The sequence below is a fragment of the Misgurnus anguillicaudatus genome, chromosome 22 (genome assembly GCF_027580225.2).
Source record: "Misgurnus anguillicaudatus chromosome 22, ASM2758022v2, whole genome shotgun sequence".
NCBI lineage: Eukaryota > Metazoa > Chordata > Actinopteri > Cypriniformes > Cobitidae > Misgurnus > Misgurnus anguillicaudatus.
In genome coordinates this window covers 25,376,340-25,402,782 of record NC_073358.2, presented here as the reverse complement: position 1 = coordinate 25,402,782, position 26,443 = coordinate 25,376,340, and the positions used below count along the sequence as shown (strand labels likewise).

The following is a 26,443-nucleotide window of genomic DNA, read 5'->3' as shown; positions in this document are numbered from 1 at the left end:
TGATTGGATGCCTGAGTAAAATGAGCCCACCCCCATATCTCCACGACACTCTAAAGTGAAGATATTCCATCTGGTACGCTTTTATTCCCTTATATGGGCATGTTTCCTGCCCCATTATAAGTCAATGGGGAAATTTGGGTGCCTCTTACACCCCAGGGGTGAAACTTACACCCCAATGTGATGTATGTTCTTACAGAGCCTGCCAGCCTCTTCAAATGTGGTAACCCACAGGTTTCTACAAATTTCTCGCTTGCAGCTATGACCCGTCAAAGTTTGTCGCAATGTTAAGTCAATGGAAAATTTGGGGTGTTTGAGGGCCCCGTTTAGGAATTCGGTAGGTCCCATCAGTTAGAAAAGTCATAGCACCCATCTACGGACCAGTCTTAAAAGTTTTGTAAAGTTTTGTGGGTGTAGCTTGAAAGCTCTGGGAGGAGTTACAATTGGTAAAAAGTATGAACAGAAGAAGAATAATAATAATAAGCTTAGATCGAAGAACAGTATGTTGGCTTTGTCAAGCCAACATAATAATAAGATTAAGATGAAGAACAGTATGTTGGCTTTTTCAAGCCAACATAATGAGGAATGATACCACACAAGCAAGAATAAATATTTTCTAACGGGTAATATTCTGTTTCACTATTTTTAACTAGAAAATATGTCGTAATAGTTGAATTGTTGGAATGTTATAATATGTATTAATTAAAATAATGTGTTCACTTTAATTCCCTAAGATAAAAAGTAATGTTACATATAATAATAGTAGCCTAATAATAATGCAAAAAGTGCCAAGGAATTAGTTTAATAATTGCCCCCAACATTCCCGGACTGTCTGTCAAGGGCTTGCAGGGGCTGTGGGGTGGGGGGTAAATATCTCTATAGCTGTAGGAGGCGGAGTTTCTCCTGCTCGCTGCTCGAGTGGGCAAGTTTGAGAAAAGATTTTAAAGGACTTCACTTGTGGAACCGCGTTGAACTTGTTAACACAATGAATTTGAAACACAGTATTTTTCAACTTCAAGCGGAATAAACACATAATACTGCTGTTAAAATGAAGACGACCCTTTTAATAAACGGACTGCTTTTGCTCTTTGTCGGACTCGCACAAGGGGGTAAGTTGTTTGATCATTCAAGTATAGCAAATGCAAGGCATGTATGGAATGGAGGCATCAGCTTTTAACTTTGTCCAGCTTTTAACACTACAGTTAGGGGGGCTTCAGCAAAGGCAAGAGGCCGACCCCTGGTTTTGACTAAATATCACGCGTTTCTTTGATGTTTCATGCACCAGACAGGACAACAGTAACCTCTCAGCTCTAAATTTGCTATGGCTGCTGCTGTTTGTCTTTTCCAATTGTCTATTCAGTGTTTAAATACGTATTATTCCCAGATATTTGGGATAAGTAAATAAAAAAATATTTAAATGTTTACACCTTGCTCTTCAGTCAGTTTATGGTCTTTGGTTCTAGACTGCTGTTCCTCAAATCAGTGTATTATCTAGTCCAGGTTGCAACATTCAGTAATGTCCTTTTCAAGAGATTTTATATTCAGTTGGCCAAATTTAAGAGCTTGATACAAAGAACAGCTAAATTAAGACCAAAAACGATGAAATAGTCCACTTTTTAAAGGATGGTGTGTCACTGGATTATATAAAATATATGAATATTGGTAAATTAATTTAGAAATCATTCCAACAGTCATAGAAAATAAGTGATAGAACTGGTAAATAAAGATTTAAAAATAATTATATGATTTATTGGTGTATCTCTGTCTTATAAATACTTAATTAGCCATTGTTTTATAAACTATAGGTTGCCCATATTATAATAATGGGAAAATAATGGGAAATTTATTCACACCAAGTATTCTGACAGTAATTAATTATTTATCTTTATTTAAAAGGTCATAAGAAGATAATATATTTTTGTATTTTATTAGCACGTTTTTATGACAGTCATATGCAAATGTGCTTCTTCTCATGTAGTTGTAATAGTTGCTGGTTGGTTATGTGCATCACAATATCAGCTTCACTGAATTATCAAGATATTGCATCATCTGATCTGAAGAATGCAGATGTCTTCTGGGGTCTTATTTTGGAGTGCAGTGTCCAGACTTATCAAATCTCTGGGACGTCAGATCCAGAACCTTTATTCTTTGTGTGGTAATAACAGACTAAAGACAGCACTGCATTCCAGTCTTTCTCCTCTCTGTCACTTCTGGTTTAGCTTAAAATCCTGTTAGTCTTATGCTTGCTTATCGGATAAGAAACAACTTAATGTCTCAATTCATAATGTTTATCATTACTATGGACATACATTTAATATATTGTTTGGGTTGAATATTGCTTTTCTTTAAATGATCATGATTACTCATGATTTCACAGTATTATCTTTCTTACTATTCATCTCTTTTTAGTAAAGTGCTTTCAAGTTTTATTTATATAGCAACACAATTGTTCCCATTATTTTAAAGGAAAACACCACGGTTTTTCAATATTTTCCTATGTTCTTACCTTAACTTAGACTAATTAATACATACCTATCTTTTTTCAATGTGTGCACTTAATCTTTTTACAGCGAGTCGTGAATGTGTTAGCATTTAGCCTAGCCCCATTCATTCCTTAGGATCTAAACAGGGATGAATTTAGAAGCCACCAAACACTTCCATGTTTTTCCTATTTTAAGTTACATGAGTAGTTATAGAGTAAGTATGGTGGCACAAAATAAAACACGATTTTTTTAAGCGGATAAAAAATGAGAACTATAATGTATGGTGGAAGAGCACTTAGGGGCTGTCCACACGGAGACGCGTATCACTGTATACGTATAAATTTGTTATCGTTTTGGCGTTTCATCCACACGGATCCGGCGTTTTGGGAGACTGAATCCGCTATTTTTTGAAATCGGGTCCTAAAGTGGATAAATCTAAAACCGACACCCTTGCGGTTTCGTCTGTACAGCCAATCCGTATATTTTGTGAAGCGAAAACGTCATCACATCACGTGTCGGAAGCGTCACCCGTAACAGCACCAACAATAACGGCGGACTACGTGATTGTGTTCGTGCTACAGAAGCTACTAAAGCCTACTAGCTTTATTACAGCAAAATCTATTGCTTCTGTGCAAATGTGGTGACAATAAGCGATAATGGATAACACCATACGCTGGTTATGTGCATGCTCAAAGTCTTCTTCTCCGTGTATAGTGTATATCTGTGGCAGAATTACAGTGCCCCATACTGGTCCGGCATATATACTACACCGCTTTCAGTCGGTTTCAGTGGTTTCGTGTTTACGGATTATTTTTTTGAAGCAAGGAAAAAAAATGATCGGATAGGGAATGCACCGGCTTCGTGTGGACATAGCCTTAGTTTGCATCACTCCTGACTACTCCCCCTCTTGCTCAAACTTCCGTCAATATTACTGCGCCTGAGGCCGTTCTCGATTTTTACCTCTTTTTTTTTGGAAAGCACAAAAAACCGCTATGCCATTTTTAGACTAGACTTTTATGAAATATAATATCTAACCTTGAACCCAGAGATGTTAGTTGTGCTGCTTGTGGAAAAATATGGTACACGCACATACCTGATAAAACGAAACTTCCTGTCAGATGAACATTCCTGTCAGTACTTTGGACCTTGTCATTTAAACGTGAACATTATGTCAGAGTCCGCAAACTGACATTATGTCGGAGTATGCTGCTTGTGTAGTAAGTTAACATGCTGCACAGTGTTTTGTACATGTATATGTTCAGCTTTCTCTGAATTTTCAGCGCAATTCATGAAATAACATCGCGCAACTTTCACACACTTGCAAAATGAAACTGCGGAGATCAGCCGCTTTAGTTTTATCAATAAAAGGCGCTGTTCACCGTGTGTTCGAGCCAGAAGTCAGAAAAAATGCAAAAGTTCAGTACCTCAGATTAGATAAATGGGCGGAGAGAAGGTGGTCTCCTGTGGCTGTTCGAACACATTCGACTACATGGGTTTACACTACAAAAGCTTGGCAGGCCGACCGGATGTGACGTGAAGGCATGGCAGCATTGACGATTCCATTTTTTAATTCGAAGTTCGAGGTTGTGACTTAATTTCGATCGATTTCGATTTAAAATCGAGAAACCTTTACTAGTGTTACTACTCATGTAACAATAGGAAAATTGTGGCCAAAAAAAAATCGAGTGTTTGGTGGCTTCTAAATTCATCCCTGTTTGGATCCAAGGAATGAATGGGGCTAAGCTAAATGCTAACACATTCACGACTCGCTGTTCAAAGTGTACACATTGAAAAAATATAGGTATGAATTAATTTGTATAAGTTAGGGTAAGAAAATAGTAGGGGTGTCAACAATAATCGATTCGGCAATGCGCGCATGCACGATTCAGCATCGATGCAGCAAAGTGCCATTATCGATTATGTCACTGTTTATTTTCTGGCCTCGAGTGGACAATAAAGTTGTGAAGTTTCAATTACTTCCGGGGGCATTACAACAACAATCAAGATGGCTGAGAGAGATGACAGTGATAGACGGGTAAATAAAAACGCACCCTTTTTCATGGAAAGTAGACATATGGGCACATTTCGGATTCTACGAAGTTAATGGGAAACTAGACAAGACTTACGCTGTGTGTAAATTCTCAGGTATATAATTGTCATTGTCTTGAAGCTGCTAAGCTTCCGTTTTTGTTGAGAATAGTTTAGTGCTGCCTCACGATTAGTCACGACTAATCGTTTGCAGAATAAAAGTTTTTGTTTACATAATAAATGTGTGTGTACTGTGTATAATAATTATGCTCATATAAACACACACACATAAATGTAAATTTTAAGAAAAAAAATATATTTATATAATAAATATTTATATTTATATATAATATAGATTATATATAAATATAAACATGTATATACACATGCAAATGTTTCTTAATTATATACATGCATGTGTGTATGTGTATTTATACATAATTATTATACACAATACACCCACATATATTATGTAAACAAAAACTTTTATTCTGCAAACGATTAGTCGCGACTAATCGTGAGGCAGCACTAGAATAGTTGCACTTGCCTTGTTGTGTACAGTAGAATTCTGATGCATCGCAATGCATTGTAGAATCGAATTGAATTGAATCGTTACCTGGTGAATCGTAATTGATCGAATTGTGAGAGCAGTGCCAATGCACACATAGATATGTATATAAAGGCTAGATGGCTCAAGGCGGAGTCCCTAACGGCATCACCTGGCGGCCATCTTACGACAGGGCGCTCGCTCACTCGTAGCATTGAGTTTAATGGTGCAGGTACTTTTAAATGACCATAACTTGCTCAATTTTCTACCGATTTTCAAACGGTTTGGGTTTTTACAAACGTTATTAACGTGGCTATAATTCTGGATGCTTTAACATGTTTCATGAATTTATTTTTTATTTTTAGTATAGGTTTGCAGTGTCATAGGTACATCTTTGACGTTTATAACAAACCAAACCGTTTGAAAATCGGTAAAAAAATTAATCAAGTTATGGTCATTTAAAAGTACCTGCATCATTAAAACTCAATGTTACGAGTGAGCGAGCGCCCTGTCGTAAGATGGCCGCCAAAATGCGGACGTTGCACTCAATTGGCCAGCAGCGCGGACGAGCCATCTAGCCTTTATATACATATCTATGAATGCACACCCCTAGAAAATAGTAAAATATTGGAAAACGGTGGTGTTTTCCTTTTTAATACAGTTTGGCCACTCAAAGTGAATTACATTGTTCATGGTGCATTGAGCATTATAGACAAAGGCAATAAAAATGAACTCATTTAAGGAGGTTTTTTGTAGCAATTCAAAAATGATAACCAATGGTTCTACAGAAGATTTTAAAAAGGTTGGAACCATTAATTAAGAGTTTAAATACTATAGTAACACAGATGAGAGTGGAGTAAGAGCAGATGAGAGTACACAACACACATTAGTGTAGATTAGAGGGTGACATGTAGTGGCTGGGTTGAAAAACAGCTGCGTCCAAGGCAAGCCTCCATCTATGGACAGCAGGGCTAAGACAATGTGGCCGTGTCAGAGTCTTTTATGTTGAGACCGGGCTGCTGTCAGGGCGAAGCATGCCAGCACAAGCACATGGATATCATAGCTGGCGCCATCAGACTTGTCCTAAAAGTGAAGTGTTTGCGGTATATTGACAATGACCAGGTTGTGTGAAAGTACATAATAATTTGTATCTCTCCACATTAATCAGTTATATTTTAGATCACAGAGTTTCAATTTCAAATTGTTCTATGTGGTCACATAATTAGATTTGCTTTCATGTTACTGCAATTTACAAAAACATTTGTTATTAAAGGATCAAAGTGTAGTTTTTTTTTAGAGCGAGATAAAGCGTCATGGCTAAAACTCTCCTCTGTGCAGCTTCATTCTATGGTGATGGATTTGTGCAGTTGAAAGGGACAGAGTCGTCTAGCCGTAACACGCTGCACGTCCGCTTCCGCACCTCCAGCAAAAGCGGCCTGCTTTTCCTAGCTGCAGGGCAGACAGATTACATCCTGCTGGAGATGAATGCTGGCAGACTGCAGGTAAGTTACACGTTGGTATACTTCTCAACAGTCACCCTCAGAAATGCCTCAGAGATATCACAACAAATTTACAGGCTGGAACATGTCGATTCTACACAGGCTTAAGATTCAATTAAACTATAGCCCTAAATATAACAATAAGCATTACTAGAGTTTAAACATCATGAGCTGTGAATCTATGAGTTTACCGCAAACTATTCTGCCTTGACACCTCCTTTTAAGGTTTACATTACAAAGCTTATCATTGCTCAGGCATGGGGCTAAAGAATGTGAGCTAAAAATGTGAAAGAAGTGGATACATACATAGAGGATTTGCTAAACAAGATTGTTTGTTTGTTTATTTATTATAATGATATTATTAAAGGGGACAGAGAATGAAAAACCATTTTTACCTTGTCTTTGTTGAATAATGGTAGTCTACCCGCATTCACGAACATATAAAAATTGCTAGACATGCTAAACATCTAAGTCTCATAGAAATTCCTCTTTTAGAAATGTCAGCCAGAAAACGGCCCAATCTGAAAAACTGATGCTTATGACATCACAGGCATCTAACTGCCCCTCCCCTTTAAAATAATTGGCTACATTTTTTGAGTGGCAGCAAAGTCAGCCAATCAGTAATGAGATTGCAAGTTAAGCCAGTAGGGGGAGCCAAATAGGTGCAAAACCACTTGTTTAAAATCCCCCACCCTAATAGAAGCTTCCTAAAAACCTCTCTCAGATAGCTCTAAGGCATTGCAGACCCAAACAGGAATGTTTTTGTCTACATGTCGCGTCGCGGAGCAGGGATGGATGCCCCGTTCAATCATTCTATGTTACCTTTAAACTATTTGGCTGTATACATGGCGAGAACTGGTCAATGTCATACATCTTGGGGAAGGGGCTATTTGGCATCACCTTACCTGTATGTTTTTGGCCTGTGGGAGGTACCCAAAGTAAACCCACGCTGACACAGAGAAAACATGCAAGCTCCACACAGAAAGAGCACCTGACCTAGCCGGGACCTTCTTGCTGTGAGGCAACAGTGCTACCCACTAGACAAGATTAAATCTACTTTCAAAGTCCCCTGAGTTCAAAATCTTTGCATGAATCTAAAAAATAAAATATAACGGCTCAAATTAAGTTTGATGAGGTGTTATTATCTTGGAAATTAACATATTTTCAAACAAATACAGAGAAAAAAATGGGTCTTTCCGCTGAGAAAAGACTACAAATAGTCTGCAAGCCTTGACATGTTTGCCTTTGCTGTCGTGTGTAATGACAGTGACATTGTCCAATTCAGAGTAAAATGCAATACTTTGGTTGCAACTTACAACTATCTGTTTTCATTGTGGTAGACAGATGTGAATAAATGTTATTCTATGTCAAATTGTTTTAATTCTGATGAATTTCATAAGAATTGATGTTTTGGTTACAATTTATATAATGTGATATATTCTCTAAACCAGGGGTCTCCAACCTTTTTGTGAGAAAGGGCTTTCACAATGGATAAAACAATCTGGAGGGCTACTTTTTGATAAAATCAACAAGGAAAATTGAATTAAAATACATTAATTCATCATAAATTCTACAGAACTAAATCTCAGAAAAATAAGGCTACTAACCAACAGCACTTTTTTGTGTCATGTAATATATTTCGTTTAATTCAAATTCTAAGTTTGAGATTGTTTAATGACATGAATTTTCTTTGGGGGGACATGTAGAGATGCACCCTACACAACGGGAAGAGGGTGCACGCCAGTGGCGGCTTGTGACTGCTCATCCGAGGGGCGCTAATTCAAAATAAGTGTTCAGAGTGTCATGTGTGTGGTTCCTTTTTCAAAATATGTGTTCTGCACGTCGAGAGATCCTGTGTGCACCACGTGTTTTGTCAAAATAAGTGCCTGCTGCACACGCGTCAAAACCGTTTAAGATAAAAGAGACACATTCACAAAATACACGCAAGACACTCCCTTAACAGTAAACTTTGATTATGCATGAGATTATCTGGCAAATGCGAGCGTCTCTTTTATCATAAACCCTTTAGATGCATCTGCAGCAGGCACTTATTTTGGCAGGACACGTGATGCACACAGGATCTCTAGATGCTCAGAACACATATTTTGAAAAAAGGAACCACACACATGACGGACTACATACATGTTGTGACGAACTTCGCATCAAGTGCCCTCGAAAAAAGAAGTCACCGGCCACCACTGGTGCACGACAAAAAGTTTGAGAACCACTGATCTGCACTTTAGATACAACCATTTTTTAAAACCTAGAATCTAGAATTATATAAAGATGTTTTTGTTTTATCGTTGTTTTAACATTTTGTTTGCTTCTATCATTCACAGGCACGGTTGGACCTGGGCTCCGGAGAGCAGATTCTTCTTTCAGATAGTGGCACCCAGCTAAATGATCTGGCCTGGCACAACATACAGCTTCTCCATGAATACCACAATGTCACACTGACTGTGGACAACCACTCCAAGAGCAGCTTGCGAATGCCAGGTCCAGAACAGCAGCTGAACATCAACATTGGTCTATATGTGGGTGGTACTGGAGGTTTGGATCAGCCCTATCTGTCCAGTGATCTCAATGGCTTCCGTGGTTGTCTTGATGAAGTAATATTTAATCAGCACAACCTTCTTTCTTCACTGAGGCCCTACTCAGGATTTAAGAATGTCTATGAGGTTTCTCTTGGATGCAGCCCTCAGTTCTTTGCAAATGAGGATGATCCAATCAGTTTTTTCAGCTCAAGGGCTTACATGTCCCTTCCTCCATGGACGGCACAACAAGAGTGGGTTCTCGAAAGCTCAGTCCACACCTCGGCCGAAGAGGGGATCGTTATGTACAACTCTGCACGGCAGGGAGATTTTGTCGCCGTGGAGATCCAGAAAGGTCTTCTCGTTGCTGTGGTTGGTAAAGACGGCACTAAAACAGAACTACGTTCTCTCACCTTTATTAATGACAATAAGTGGCATGATGTCAAACTCTACTTCACTCCAAAAAGCCTCCAACTCACAGTAGATGGAGAGACTGTAAATTCCAGCATTAGCTCGAGATCAAAAACCTTACACCTGAAAGGTTTGATTTTTCTCGGGGGAATCGATGACGGCACACGTTCTGAAGTCAGAAAGGTCGGCCTTTCTTCAGTGGCAGGAAAGCGTGTTAAAGGCGGTTCCTTTAAAGGATGCTTAAGGAACATTAGAGTAAATAATGTTAAAATGGGTCTCCCCAATGCAGTGGTTACTAAAGACATTTCTGTTGGCTGTGAACCTGAAAAGGAGTTGGAGATAAGCACCACAGTCAGCCCAGCAACTCTTCCTATAACCCCTGCTAGCACTGTCACACAACTACCTCTCACCGATGTCTCCACCCTAGCTAAAGGTCTTGTTAAGAAGTATGGACACAATTTTCTACAGCTTAAGAACCTTGTTGTCCCAGAAGGTGGTCGGGCGTCATTGGATTCAAAGCACATAAAAGTAAACCTCGATTTCAAGAAACTTGGTATCCGGCAATCTCAGATTATCTTTAGGATTGAAGAGCAGCCGGTGCATGGTCAACTTAGGCTCGATGTAGACCAAGATCAGGCAGAGAATACATTCAGCATGTTGGACTTGTGGCATGGCAGAGTGATGTACATCCACGGAGGATCTGAAGACCCCCAAGACTTCTTTATGTTCTCTGTGTTCTCCAGTAGCAGAAAGGAGGTTCCAGGCTATCTGAAGGGACACAAGTTATACCGGTATAATGTCAGTGTCACGCCAACCAACGATGCCCCTGAATTGAGTCTACCCGAAGGGAATCTATTTATTCTTCTGGAGAACTCCAGGAAGAAGCTGACCACTGATGTTCTGAAAGCCGTAGACATTGATAGCAATTATACAGATCTTGTTTACTCTGTATTAGGCAATCTCAATGCTGATGCAGGGTATTTGGAAAATGAAGACAATCTGGGTACACCTGTAACCTCTTTTTCTCACTCATCCCTTATAGAGGGAAAGATCAATTATGTCCATACAGGGGTGAGGAACTCCAGGATTGTGCTGAGAGTGAGCGATGGAGAGAAAGTGAGTAACACAGTAGTCCTCAGAATCATGGCTGTGGGATTGGAGTATAAAATCTCTAATAACACTGGTCTGGAAGTCAATCAAGGAGAGATGTTTCTGTTAAGCAACAACCAACTGGCAGTCTGGACAAATACAGTGAAGCAGATGGTTGATATTCGTTATGATGTGATTGAGTCACCAAAATTTGGTGAACTTCAGAGGCTGCACTCAAGTGGAGATTGGAAGATCACCAGTTCATTTTCTCAAAGAGTTCTTGAAAAGGAGCGCTTGCGTTACCTTAACACTTACCAGTCCATCCAAACAAGTAATAGCACGGATCACTTCAAATGTAAAGTCACTGTGGCTTCCAGAGCTACAGAGGAGTTGGTGTTTCCCATTAGAGTAAAGTGGATCAACTACACATTGGAGAAGAATGAAGCCATAGAACTGGACAAAATTACAACCGCTGTAATTGACTCCGAGCATCTGTATGCAACAGCACACGGTGTAATTGTGTCTGAGGATGAGCTTAGTTTCAGATTGTTGTCTGTACCAACAAGAGGAACGCTTGTAATGAGTAATGCCAAGTTGGATGTCAATTCTACATTTTGTCAAAAGAACATCACCGATCTAAAAGTAGAATACAGACTGGTGAAAAGATCGTACGAGGATACCAGCGATGAATTTGAATTTCAGATCGTCTCCAAGCATGCACATTCCAATAGTCACATTTTCAAAATCAACATTAAAGCAGATGTTAACAGCATATTTATGAAAAACAATGGGTTGTCGCTTCTTGAAGGTGAAAGTAAGCTCATTACAAAAGATGACTTGTTTGCTGAAACTCTTAGTACTAGAGAAATACACTACACTGTCACGAAGGCTCCACGGTATGGCAAGCTAACACGGATCAACTTATCCAACTCTACAAAAGAGTTTGACAATATTCTTTCATTTACCAATCAGGACATTCTGGAGGAGCGTGTCATGTATGTTCACGATGACAGTGAAACAAATCTTGATAGTTTTACCTTCACAGCCTCCAAAAGTCCACTTCCTAAGAATACTATGATAGAAAATGACATTGGCCCCAAGGAGGGCATCTTCAACATCTCCATACAGTTGGTGAATGATGAAAAACCCATTCGCGTCGTAGACAAGGTTTTCCACGTTGTCAAAAATGGACAGAGATTACTTACCCTCGATGATCTACGCTACCATGATGCCGACTCAGATTTCAGTGACGGGCAGCTCGTCTACACCCGTCGTGGTATCCCAATCGGGGACTTGGTTCTTGCAAATGACACTTCACAGAAGCTGTACCAGTTCCGCCAGGAAGACTTGGAACAGAAACGGGTGTTGTTTATTCACCACGGGATGAACTCTGGTCGCTTTGTCCTCTTTGTATCGGATGGCAAACACTATGTTTCCTCCCTTTTGGATATTAGCGCGCAGGATGCTTATTTGAAAGTTGGCAACAACACAGGCCTGTTGGTTCAGAAAGGGCAAACCAAGACCCTGAGTCATGCTAATTTCAGTGTGGATACAAACCTTGACATCAGAAATGACAATGAAATCATATTCAATATTCAAGAGGCTCCAAAACATGGGCGTCTATATTTAAAAGGCAATCAAATGGAGTCATTCACCCAGCGTGACCTGAGGAACGGCGACTTGTCTTATCACCATGACAATAGCAAAAATCTGGCTGACGTTTTTACGCTCCGAGTGGAAGCAAAGGGATTTAAGTGTGACGCACAAATTAATGTGAAGGTGTACCTGGAAAGCCATCAAAGGCCACCTGTTGTCCTTCATAATAAAATTTTAATAGTAGAAGAGGGAAAACCGGTCAAGATTGAGAGCAGTAAACTTAAGGTAAATGTTAATATTTATGTTACTTATAGAAAGACATTATTGTACAACAAAAGTGTAGAATCTGGTCATATCTATTTCAGTTTATTATGAGGTTTATGCTTTAGATTAGTAACATAGCCTTTTAGCATTCACAGGTTTTTGCCATTTTTACCTCTTTTTTTTCTCTCTCTTTCCAGGTGACTCATGAAGCTAATTCACCCGCAGAAATAAGCTTCACTGTCAAAGTTCCTCCATCTTATGGATATCTGCGGCTTTTTCTTGAGAACCAGTACCAGGGTACAGAGGAGGACCAGTTGGTGATCTTTTCCCAACAGGATGTTAATGCTGGCAACATTCAGTATGTACAGGTCACACCTGGCCAAACGAATGATTCATTCACCCTAGAGGCCAGCAATGGGGTTGCAGAGGTCAGTGACATCATCGTGTCTGTGGATATTATCCCGCGCCTCATACCCATTGAGGTGTCTAATATCACACTGAATGAAGGGGCATCTAAAGCTCTCACTGAGGTGATCATCAAAGTCACCAACTCACATTTCACCGGGCTTAATTTTGTATACTACGTCTCTGAAGGACCCCTGCACGGCCGCATCGAGAATTCACGTTTCCCGGGGATACCCACAACCTACTTTACAAAGAAACAGGTACAGTTTTTCCTAGTAGCATAAACAATCAAGTAATAATATTTCACAGTATCGTGTATGGAAGGGGTGGGCATTCCTGGTCATGGAGGGCCACTGTCCTCCAAAGTTTAGCTTCAACCCTAATCAAACACATTTTCCAGCCCCCCTAGAGTTAAACATTTGATTTTTACCATTTTGGAATCCAATCAGCTGATCTCCGGGTCTGGTGGTACCACTTTTAGCATAGCTTAGCACAATCCATTGCATCTGATTAGACCCTTAGCATCGCGCTAAAAATAACCAAAGGGTTTCAATATTTTCCCTATTTAAAACTAAGACTCTTCTGTAGTTACACTGTGTACTAAGACCAACAGAAAATTAAAGTTGCCTTTTTTAGGCTGTATGGCTAGGAACTATACTCTCATTCTGGCGTAATAATCAAGGACTTTGCTGCCGTACCATGGCTGCAGCAGGGGGAATGATATAACTCAGGGCCCGAAAATAGTCCCCTGCTATTGAAAGTTACCAAGGGGACTATTTTCGGGCGCTGCGTAATATTGCACCTGCTGCACCCATGGTACTGCAGCAAAGTCCTTGATTGTTATGCCAGAATGAGAGTATAGTTCCTAGTCATATCTGCCTAGAAAATTGCAACTTTTAATTTTTACGTCGGTCTTAGTACACAATGTAACTACAGAAGAGTCAAGTTTAAAATAGGAAAAATATTGAAACTCTTTGGTTATTATTTAGCGCGAAGCTAATGGTCTAATCAGATTCAATGGATTATGCTAAGCTATGCTAAAAGTGGTACCACCAGACCCAGAGGTCGGCTGAATGGATTCCAAAACGGTAAAAATTAGCCTATTTTCAAAAAAAAGTGGAGTGTCCTTTAAAGACACCTCTTATTTAATGTTTTTTCTTGTTACAGGTGGAGCAGGAGTTTATATATTATGTCCATGACAACTCAGAAACTTTAGAGGACAGCTTCACTATCACTGCAAACGACACAGAGCTAAGAAAACAGAGCGCACCATGGACTGTTTATGTGCAGGTCATAGCCGTCAACGATGAGTCTCCGGTTATTACTGCCAACAAGGTCCTCCGGGTGAGATTACTATATATACTGTATATAAATATCACTATTTTTTTATACTGAGGTCAGCTGGGGTTCAAAGTTAAGAGTACACAAACTTATAGCCGATATGTTTTCTGTTTCAATATTTTAATAGTTTTGTTAGTGACTCCAATGATCTCAGTGTTGTAGATCAATCACAGAAGAATAGAATAAGGTAAACACCTTCCTGAGACCCATAAGGTCAAACACAAAATTTACCATAAATTACTGGTTTTAACGTATGTTTTAAATCTTAAGTTAAAAAACAACAACAACAGTGTTCATATTTAGGACAATAGGCAGTGACTTAGGGTTATCTGCCGCAAATGCTTTAGATTCCTTAAGGCTTTCCAGTCATGGTTTAGGGAACTACAATCACAATATATGTAATTCACTGCCTGATACACAACCTGATACTTTAGTCAAGAAGAAATGTTGTAAGATAAATAACATCCACACATGAGTGAGGAAAATCACTCTATTTAATCACACAATTGCTTATTTATTATAAACACAACCATTTAAATGTTAATAAATGGCCACAAGGTGGCTCACTAGTGCTACTTTTGAAATCACATTTACGCATTTGGCAGACGCTTTTGCAGAGTATTGCAAGGTATACATATTTTATCAGTATACAGTATGTGTACCCTGGGTTCAAACCCATGACCTTTTGCGCTGCTTACGCAATGGTCTACCACTGAACATATTGGGTATATTATTATATTAAAAATAATAACTAAACCAATACACGTATTCTGCTATGAGTATCATCCATAATTTGCATACATCACAAACATTATTTTCTTTTTTGGAATGGAAGGAACATAAATATTTAAGTTTTTTTTATTAAGTAGGTTAATCCAAGTTCTTTTTCTTCTTTCTGGGTGGGAAACATTGAGCTGGGTAAATGAAGCAAAAACCTTTCTAACACTCGGTGTGATGGTTTACTCAGGTGTGGGTGGATTCAATCACAGAGATCACCCCTGAAGATCTGAATGCTGAGGATGAGGACACGCCGCCTGAACAACTGGAGTACATCATTACCCAACCTAGCAATGGTCATCTGGCCCTCAAGAGCGCCCCCAACAGGCCAATTATGAATTTTACTCAAGCTCACATTGTTCAACGGCAGCTGCTTTTTGTGCATAATGGTGAGATCATAAGCTAACTCTCAAGTTATAACAATCCCCAAGTCCAAAATCACATACTGTTGACAGTAGGTATTGAATTAGATGATCTACTATCTACTCTCACTCTAAAAACAAACGGTGCTAAATAGCACTAAAAGTGGTTCACTGGCTTGTAATCATAGAGGAACAATTTTAAGTGCCATGTAGCACCTGTGTAGAACCATATTGTGCTATATAGAACCATTTCTGGTGCTATAGTGGTGCTATATCACCCCTGGATGGTTTTTCATAGATGCTATATAGCACTAAAAATGGTTCCTCTATGATTACGAGCCAGTGAACCACTTTTAGTGCTATTTAGCACCGTTTGTTTTTACAGAGTATCTATCTACTCATGGACCATTAAAACAGTGCATTCTATATAATATGAATACTGGTACTGTGAATGAAATTTGGACGGACTACATCTTCCATATTATATCACGTGACATACCGTTACTGCCTTACGACATTTTTAAATATGCCGAAGCCTCCCCTTCTACTTCTTATCAGGCTCACAGGATACTACAGTCTCCATCGAATTCACACTTATGCCTACTGTTTTTCGAATACTATAAAATTGGACATGGCACAAATAATATTGGATATAACAAGATAGACCATTTCTTTTACTATGAATAGAGGACTCAATATTAAAAGAACCAATAAAGATATCATCAAGCGATAAAGACTACCACCATATTGTATTGTAGGCGAAGTACTGCTTTGTGCTTACTATATAGTATGGAAGTAGGAGATTTCAGACGCAGCGACTTTGTTGCTGTAACATGGCTGCAGCAGGCGTAGTGATATTACGCACTGCCCGAAAATAGTCCCCTTAATTACTTTTAATAGCAGAAAACTATTTTCAGGTGATGTGTAATATCATTGCGCCGGCTGCAACCATGCTACAGCAGCAAAGTCCTTGATTAATACGCCAGAATGAGAGTATAGTTCCGAGCCATATCTGCCTAGAAAATCACAACTTTTAATTTTCCGTTGGTCTTAGTACACGATGTAACTACAGAAGAGTCAAGTTTTAAAGGGATAGGTTTGCCAAAAATGATTAAACCCATGATTTACTCACCCCAGACCGGTCTGAGATGCATACGTCCATCCTTTTTCAGATGAACACATTTTCAGATATTTTAGAAAATGTTTTAGATCTTTCAGTTAATCAAATGTGAAGTTATGGGGTCCACGTCCTTCAAGTCCAAAAAATGTGCATCGATCCTTCACAAAAGAAATCAAAACGGCTCCACGGTGATAAACAAAGGCCTTCTGAGGGTAATCCGCGCCGTTTTGTTGTAGAAATGGCCACATTTTAAACTTTATTAATGAAAATAACTTGCTTCCGGTAATGCCGCCATCTTAGTCGCGTCCGCATTCAAGATAAGAGCTTACGCAGCATACGGAGGTTTCTCTGCTGCTGCTCTGTGGCCCCGCCCTCCGAATTTGTCATACGTCACTAAGAAAATTGCGTACAGTACGCTGATACTCTCTCCTGAATACAGAGGAGTCTAAGATGGTGGCGCTACTGAAAGGTAGTTATTTTCGTTTATAAAGTTTTAAATATGGATATTTCTACAACAACACTACGCAAATTATCCCCAGAAGACCTTTATTTATCATCCTGGAGCCGTTTGGATTACTTTGGGGAAGGATATATTCACATTTTTTGGACTTGAAGGACGTGGACCCCATAACTTTTCTGTTTAGCAGCTGAAAGATATAAAACATTTTCTAAAATATCTGAAAATGTGTTTGTCTGAAAAATGGTGGAAAGCATTGGGGTGAGTAAATCATGGGTTTGATATAATTTTTGGCGGAACTATTCCTTTAAATAGGAAAAATATTGAAACTCTTTGGTTATTTTTTTGCATGATGCTAATGGTCTAATCAGATTCAATGTATTGTGCTAAGCTATGCTAAAAGTGCTAGCACCAGACCCGGAGATCAGCTAAATGGATTCCAAAACAGTAAAAATCAAATGTTTAACTCTAGGGGAGCTGAAAAATGAGTATATTTTCAAAAAAAGTGGAGTGTCCCTTTAAGAAACAAAACGTATGGTACTGTTGATGGCGGTTTTCAGTGTTGGTGAGAAATATATTGTTTAATTGGTATTTTAGCAGGTGATTTTTTTAAATATTTGTCTTGATATAACTTTAGTCTTGCATGACTAAAATAACTGGGCAGAGGCTTTGCAAACATGGCCGCCTAGTGGCACGACATCCCTAAAGGGATTTTGATACTACTCACCTCGCCTACTGATTTTTACCGACTATATAGTATGGAAATAGGCGATTTTGGACACAACAATCATGTTTTTTTTCAGGGTCTGTAATGGCATCTCTAACCACTAGATGACAGTGTTTTGTGACAAATCATCAAATTTCTCCATCCATGTCCTTTTTAGGGAAAACAGGAAAGTCTAACAATGGCTCGCAAAAACGAATTTACCCTGAAATGTGGACAAACATTTATGGGTGTTTTAGATGTGACTATATATTTAATTTACACACTCTTAAATATCATAAAGAGTAATATATAGTAAAGTGTACCTATTTATGATCTAACTGTAGTATTACAATTGTAATAAATATTTAAATGAGGTGATATGGTTTTATGTTGTTTCCCATGGTGCAATGCACTTTGAATGAATCCAGTTTCTGATGTGAGTGATGTTTGCTTTGCTTTCAGGTCCTATGGCAGGTGGTTTCAACTTTCAAGTAAACGATGGTGTGAACTTTGCCCCTAGGCAGATATTCAGTGTTATGGCTCGTGCCCTGGTTCTTACTCTAGAGAAGGCTGGACCTCTTAATGTGTTTCCAGGTAACACTGATAAACCCTTGCAAACGTGTTACATGATCTTTAAAAGGAAATTGGTCTATGCATGCAGTGAATTTTTTAGGGGATTTATTTTCCAATATTTAGGAAAATGACTCTAGATGCTATCTAGCATCAAAACAAAAGCAGTATTTTATGACTTTAGTAACAGAAGATGTTCGGCTAACCATCTGGTTTTGTAAAGTGCAATAACACTTTATGCTATTCTCAGCAGTTAGTTTAGCATCTGGAGTATTGGCTGACTCGCATGCCGAATCAGTGAACCCGATTGACGCCTCTTTTCCGCTCGGTATGAAGTCAACAAACTGAGTCACCACCCATTTGTAGCCAGTTAAGACTTCTTAGTCTGCCTAAATACATTAACACAGTGTTTCTTAAGCCTAGTGCAATCAATCCATGCTATAACAACTTTAATTGACGAACTATAAATAGCTCAGAGGAGTGCATGTGAAAAGATCATAGGGAAAAGTCCCTAAATTTGCTAGACTCTAGTCATTTTCTTATTTTGGAAACACTAAGTCATGTGCCAAATTTTATATGAGAACCTAAAAAGGATCTCCGAAGTTGCTTTGTCTGAGACAATATAACATCTGCTGCATCTGTTTTCAGTTTTAAAATATACTGACTATAGCAAAATTGGAATAAAAGATATCAGCATCATTAGAAATGTAGAAAAAATGTATAGTTTGTCTGAAAAACAGAGCTGTACTATGTTTGCGTGTGGGAGAACAAGTACTTTTGAATGCTACTTACTCTCAGGCTTGTCTTATGGCCTTCTGCTGAATAAGTTTTCATTGTTTCATTCAACTGGTAAAATACAACAGGAACTATGAATATATTTCAATTAGAATGACCTTCCCATTAACGCTATAAAATGAAACCTTTGTGTATTTCAGCAAAATACATAACTTAATACAGTTTATAGTTCTTCATTGTCATACTAATGCCCTGTAATCTAAAAGAGATTTGAAACCTGATCCTGAAATACTCTTTCTGCTTTAAAGCAGTGTGGTTTTACACATTTAATGCAAATATAGAAGTGACTTCTGGTTTTTGTAATTTCTGCGTACTTTCACACTTAGAAACACTTCTGTAAAGCGTTGCTATAAAAAATCCAGAGTATTTCCATTAAAAGTTTCTTGAGCTGCTGTGCACCAAACAATGCGGTTTTATATGCACTAGACAGTTTCCTCTAGCTAACTTTAGACAAATTTTTTGTCTTTTTTTAGGCTCTTTATCCTTGATCTCAAAAGATCTTCTTCATGCAGTAACAAATGACGATAGCGGTGTCTCAAATCGAACCATCCACTTCACCGTGATCACTCCTCCAAAATTTGGAAAACTGGTCAGTGTGCAAGCAGACAGGTCCACAACAGAAATTTCATCTTTCACACAACAAATGGTAAGTTATTTAATGAATTTAAATTTACTGTGAGCTTAATATGAGAGCCTGCTATGCTTTAAATGTTGCACGTCCTAATATAGCTAAATGTCCTGGGTAGCTGCTACACTAAATGTGGTATAAGACAGAATTGGTTTGTGTAAAGAAAGTAACACCAGGGACTAAATGTGCCACACCAGTAAAAACAAAATATTTTGCAGTCATGGCTGAGATGTTTTTAAGTATTGGGTGTGTTGGGTGGGAGGAGGGCTATAGTACATGCTTTGTATCATTTTGGAGAAAATATATTTGGCCCTGGACCACAAAGCCAAAAACTTTTAAAACTTGAGATTGATACATCATCTGAATATTTATACATCATCTGTATTAATAAATAAGCTTTCCATTGATATGTGGTTTGTTATGCTGCGTTTACAACAACCGCATTTCAGGCATCAAAATCGCGTCTACCGCGCCTAGTTTGCCGCTTGAACAGTTTGAATGCATTCGTGCGTGTAGAGCGAAGTAGACGCGTGGAAAAAGCAAGCATTTGAGGGGCAAGTGCTATGCGGTTGTCTGTTTGCAAGATGACTGATGTTGATTGTGCATTTATCGAGAGAGTTACCAGTTTGTATTTGGTAACCTTACCATAAGGGGAAAATGATAAACGTCACGTGACTCAAAAGTGAAATGGTATTACAACTTACCAGGTTGTCCTCACTGACACTCTTCCAAGCGAGGTCCTTTTTATTCCTGTCTCCTCTATAGAAATAAGAACTTGTCCTATTGCTCCGGGTGACGGCTTACGGACAATATCAAGCATTCCTTCAGGTTGAATGAGTGACTCCGGGCGGGGCTGCTGCCACAGCAGCAAGCAGGCTCCTGATTGGTTAATGCGGTGTGAAATTCCGCCAAAGTTCAAATTTTTTAACTCGCAAATTCGTGTCAAAAGCAGAATGTACAAAAAGCACCATTCGCTTGTACCGCACCAGGCGCTCAATTTGCGCTATCTGTGCGAACTAGACGCGTGAATGAGGGGGAATCGCATCTGTGAAAGCAATCCGACCCAATGGATCAACTAACAAGCTGTCTCATTGCTTTGTTTACCATGAACATACATGATGGCTCTTTGGTGCCGAATTCTGGTGAGCACGTCCAAAAATCTGCTAAATTTGCTCCTGCAAATTTACTGTATTTATTTATTTGCAGTTTACATACTAGCCGGTAGACTTAAGACTGAAGATTTCATGAATGAAATGCACATACACTAAATAGCCCTGTGTACAGCGCTGTCTTGGATTTAGTAAGACTATTCGCTCACTGTATAGCTTTCATAGATTCCCCAACTCCTCCCCCCACAATCATATATAGGGGAGAGCAGGGGGCGAAAGTAAAAATTTTTCAGAAAAACTTAATTTTAAAAGATAATGTTTGAGACAGAGATATATTTTTGCTTTACAAGTGTGGTCTATCAATACCAGGTGGAATAATTTCACTTTGAACATACTGTAAGTAGCACATTGTTACTTTTAACCCTGTCAGCAGGGACGAAAGTAACACATATGTGGGTCAAAAGTAACACAACAGAACAAGATCGATTTTTGTGTTACACTTGTTTTTATTAAATATACATGACTATGACCTTGTTTATAAGTAACTGTTAACAATGACAAATGTAAATGACAAGTTTTTTGAAAACAATGTAGTGTGTACGATGTTATTATTGAAAACGGAGACGGGGAATTATTAGTTTCTCAAAATGCTCGGCTATGTGTAAATGTGACCAACCTTCCGAACATATGACTTACAGAAGGTATTCCTAGGTGTCTCCAACCTTGCTCCTGGTGAGCTACCATCCTGCAGACTTCAGGTCAAACCCAGCTGCAACACACCTGTTTGTAATTCTCAAGCAACCCTGAACACCTTGATTAGTTGCTTCACCTGTGTTTGATTGGGGTTGCAGCTAAAATCTGCAGGACGGTAGCTCATGAGGAGCAGGGTTGGAGAACCCTGAGGTATACTTACCTAAGAAAGTTTTGGGAAACACCTTTTAACAAGGTATAACTTAAGAACATTCTGGAAAGATTGACTGGGGAATGTTGTCAACTTTACATGAACCAAATTTGAATGGGAAAGCAAAGATATGGCCCCATTCTGATGGCGATTTTGCTGCATCCACTCACAAAAATAAAGTTTGGATATATTTAGGGTAAATCTGGAAATATTTTCATGGAACATGATCTTTACATAATATCTCATGATTTTTGGCATAAAAGAAAAATCAATCATTTTAACCCATTTAATGTATTTTTGGCTTTTTCTGCAAATAGACTAAAAATAGACTAAAGTCCTATACCATGCGTCTTAAGAATGGTTTTCTGGTCCAGGGTCACATATTTGACTTATTGAACTGTAATCATTACAGGTGGATGATGGTGAAATCGCATATGAGCAAAGTCATGCGACCTCTTTGGGATGGGCGGCACTAGACAAGTTTACATTTACTGTGTCATCTCCTCCTGCTACGCTTGAAACCCAGACGTTCGACATCGACATTTCTTATGAACATGTTGGATCTGAGCGAAGTTCTGTGCTCCTCAAAAATAAAGGTACAGTTTGAAAATGTGACAGAAACAATGCATCCTGCCTGGTTTGTAGTGAATGTTGTTCAGTTAAGAGCTCAGTTGCAAAAACCTCTCACCGTTAAATTCGGCTAAAACTCTACACAGTAGACCTTTAATCCAGCCCTCAGGCCATTCAGAAATAGTAGTTTGTTGGCAGAATCCATAAAGTGATAAAAATGCTAATTTACAAAAACGTGAGATGCACTTAGAGGGTTTTGCATCTAAGCTCATCTATTATCTACACTAGTCAACATTTGAAGTGGACCAAAACCTTTCCTAAAAGTTTTCTTAAAACCAATACGCAATACCTGTTCTTATCTTAGGACAAATTTGACGAACGTTTTTGATCCACTTCAAATGTTGACTAGTATATTTTTGTGTACAGAAGTGAAAAGTTTACGTTTTTCGTTTCATTTCATCCAGCTGTGCAGGTAACTGAGGGAGATAAGGTGCTAATTGACAAATCGATGCTTGATGCATCCAACCTTATGACTAAACTGCCTGAATCTAAGCACAGCTCTTATGAGGTTTGGTACCAGGTCACATCTCTGCCACAGCATGGTGTCATCATCGTCGGGGAACGAAATCTCACCAAAGAAAAACCCAATTTCTCTCAGTACATTCTTAACAAGTATGGAATCACATATCGTCATGACAACTCTGAGACCACCCATGACAATTTCGACTTTGACGTCTTTCTCAACCTGAAGAGCAAACCACCAAACCGCCCCTTAGATGACTCTGAGATAGTGTCCGAAACTTTCAATATCACTATTATCCCTGTAAACGATCAGCCACCGGTTCTGAAGACCAAAGCCCCCAGCCTTAAAGTTGTTCAGGGTGACACCATTGCTATTGGACCCAACAATCTAAATGTTGTAGACTTAGATAATCCCCCCAGTGAAATCCAGTACACTGTGATTAGCAAACCTAGCTGTGGTTTCCTCGCTATCGCAGGACACTTGAACGAGTCGGTGGATGCCTTCTCTCAAGCTCAGATTAATAATGGAGAGCTGTTCTTTGTCCATGATGGCAGCCCAGCATCCGGGGCATTCTACTTCAGCGTGACCGATGGCGTTCATCGTCCGTTATATAAACTCTTCAACCTGGATGTAATCGAGATCACTGTTTCACTTGTTAACAACACAGAGGTGCTACTGGACCAAGGACAGACCTCTGTGGCACTCACACAGTCACACTTAGCTGCAGTCACCAATGATAAAAACACTACTGTTCATTATAAAATTACAGTACCTCCGCAGTATGGCAGACTTCTACTTGATGATGACGAAGTCAACATTTTTAATCAAGGCGATCTCCAGGCGCAAAAGCTAAGCTACCACATGGTCAATCTTGCATCTTTCTATGATAACTTTGAGTTTAGTGCCTTCACATCAGAGGCAAATCTAAGCAATCAAGTCGTTAATATCACAGTGAAGCCGCTCATTAAGTACACAAAAGGGGCAACGTTTGCAAACGGAATTCGAAATAAGCTGAAGCCAGATTTTCTGAATGTCTCTGAACTGGCTTTGTTGAGCGGTAGTGACCCATTGTTTGAAATTACATCATATCCAGAACATGGCAGGGTCATCAGGACAACCAACAACAAGGACAGGAAAGCTGAATCTGTAGAGTCTTTCACTTTTGGCGAATTACAGCAGAAGAAACTGGCCCTTGAGTTGAAGGCGAACCTGACGGGACTCCAGGAATTAAACGACTCATTTGAATTTGTGCTTAAAGCCGACAACGTCCAACCTGCCAGAGGGATTTTCACCTTTAGCATTGTACCCTATGTTCCCATGATTGAGATGTCAACGGTCTCAATGTCCACAGTCAGACCTGTTTTTTATAACCAGACAATTGCAATGGGCCTTGCCCCTTCTTCTACATCTTCCACCGTAAGCCCGACTCAACAAGCGACCAAGTCTGTGTCCAAGTTAAAAAATCGCAATCGATGGGGTAACTCAAACAGCAATGACGTACATACCACTATCCCTAAACCAACGCAAGGGGAGGAGGAGATTTATCCAATAAATAATACCCCAGTGAAAGTGGAATCAGTAACCCAGACGGGCTCCTCAAACTCAACGATCATCCTATTGCCTCTGCTTGCTGTTCTTCTTCTGGTCATCATCGTTGTTGCGTTGACGCTGCTCTTAAGACGGAACCGGAGGAAGAGCAAATCAGTTCGTTCACATCAGCCAGAGGATCCATCCATTCAGGATCAGCCCAAGTGGAATGCATCTGTCCCTATTGTAACCGTCACTCCTCTTAATCCCAGACACCCTGGAAGTTCTCCCATAACCAGACTGCAGACCAGAGGTGAAAACCCATATGACCAGGCTGTGTCTCTGTGCTCTTTAGAAGACCTGGAGCCAGAAGTTTCACAACTTTGCAGGACCACAAACCCAACCCTACGAAACAATCAGTACTGGGTGTGACCTATGACCTTAATGTGTACAGACCTATTTAAGCTTAACATTTACAGAGGGAATTTGTATTTATAACATTTGTTAGTCTATGAAACACTTTGGCGCAGGGCAGTTGTACAATAGCCTAGTTGAGTGTCGGGCTTGTAACCTGAGAGTTGAGCGGCTCACGACTGGTGGGTTGCAACTGTGGTGCCCTTGAGCAAGGCACCTTAACCCCAATTGCTCCCTGGGCAATGCAGTGATAGCTGTCCACTGCTCCGGGTGTGTTTACTATTCACTGGATGGGTTAAATGCAAAGGTCACATTCCAAGAATGGGTTACCATACATTGGCAAATAGTTCACTTTCACTTTTATTTCTGAGGTGCCACATTGCTGCAGGTTTATTAAACCATCAGTGCAATTACAATGCATGTTGGTTTTTGCATATATTTTTGCATGCATTAACATACAGCAATAAGAACAGACCTGGTGTTATGCAAAATGACACAACAAATGTTACTCTGTAAAACTAATTTGTTAGTTGAAGATGCCGGTGTTGCTATTAAAGATATAACTATACTATTGGAAGTTAATGAATAGTATTTTAAATGTAATAAGTTATTTTTTGTTGCTATTTGTTATATACACAGTCAATTAAAGGCAAGCTATTATGCAAAATCAACTTTGGACATAAATGTGTTTTGGCAGTGTGTAAACACAACCATTCTACAATTTAAAAAATCCATCCGCTCCTTCTTTTTAAACTCCATTACACCAAAGCAATCTCGTTAGACATGCCATTTTGATTATCTTGTTAATGTGACATCTGATAAAGCCTCGCCTACAGCCACTGACTGACACTCCTGCATTACCATAGTTTTCGCCCTCAGCAAGTTATACGCTGTCCGCCCTATCTTAATAGGGAGATATTATTGTATACTATTGCATTTTGGACATGCAATAATAAAAATCTGTGGGGTATTTTGAGCTGAAACTTCACAATCACATTCTGGGCACATAATAAGACTTATATTACATATTGTAACAATCAATGCCCTTTAAAGGAACACTCCACTTTAAAAAAAGAATGGGTTCATTTTCCAGCTCACCTAGAGTTAAACATTTGATTTTTACTGTTTTGGAATCCATTCACCTGGTCTTCGGGTCTGGCGGTACCATTTTTAGCATAGCTTAGCATAATCCATTGAATCTGATTAGACCATTAGCTTTACGCTAAAAAATAACCAAAGAGTTTTGATATTTTTCCTATTTAAAACTTGACTCTTCTGTAGTTACATCGTGTACTAAGACCGACAGAAAATTAGTTGCGATTTTCAAGGCCGATATGGCTGGGAACTATGCTCTCATTCTGGTGTAGTGATCAAGGGCTTTGCTGGTGTGGCATGGCTGGAGCAGGAGTAGTGGTGTTGCGCACTTCCCGAAAATAGTCCCCTTAATAACAGGGGACTATTTTCGGGTGCTGTGTGGTATCATTGCGCCTGTTGCAGCCATGTTGCGGCAGCAAAGTCCTTGATTATTACGCCAGAATGAGAGTATAGTTCCTAGCCATATCTGCTTAGAAAATCGCAACTTTTAATTTTTCGTCGGTCTTGGTGGACGTTGTGGCTGCATGAGAGTTAAGTTTTAAATGGGAAAATATCTAAACTCTTTGGTTATTTTGGCACGATGCTAATGGTCTAGTCAGATTCAGTGGATTATGCTAGGCTATGCTAAAAGTATTACCACCAGACCCGGAGATCAGCTGAATGGATTCCAAAATGGTAAAAATCAAATGTTTAACTCT

The 26,443-nt window shown here is 39.3% G+C and overlaps 1 protein-coding gene across 1 annotated transcript; it reads left to right on the top strand.

Moving 5' to 3' along the window:
• The first annotated feature begins 916 nt into the window (after positions 1-916).
• cspg4ba (chondroitin sulfate proteoglycan 4ba) lies at positions 917-26,213 on the top strand. Its single transcript, XM_055199922.2, has 10 exons — positions 917-1,106; positions 6,394-6,557; positions 8,894-12,466; positions 12,643-13,110; positions 14,018-14,194; positions 15,159-15,357; positions 18,076-18,207; positions 19,452-19,624; positions 22,029-22,212; positions 22,651-26,213. Exons 1-10 carry the CDS (start codon positions 1,046-1,048, stop codon positions 24,666-24,668), a joined length of 7,149 nt encoding a protein of 2,382 aa, XP_055055897.2. The 5' UTR covers positions 917-1,045; the 3' UTR covers positions 24,669-26,213.
• Positions 26,214-26,443: the final 230 nt, after the last annotated feature.

Coding starts and splice junctions, on each gene's coding strand:
- cspg4ba (XM_055199922.2), top strand. CDS start 1,046: ATGAAGACGACCCTTTTAATAAACGGACTGCTTTTGCTCTTTGTCGGA. Junction 6,558..8,893: donor TGAATGCTGGCAGACTGCAG/GTAAGTTACACG, acceptor TATCATTCACAG/GCACGGTTGGACCTGGGCTC. Junction 18,208..19,451: donor ACCTCTTAATGTGTTTCCAG/GTAACACTGATA, acceptor GTCTTTTTTTAG/GCTCTTTATCCTTGATCTCA.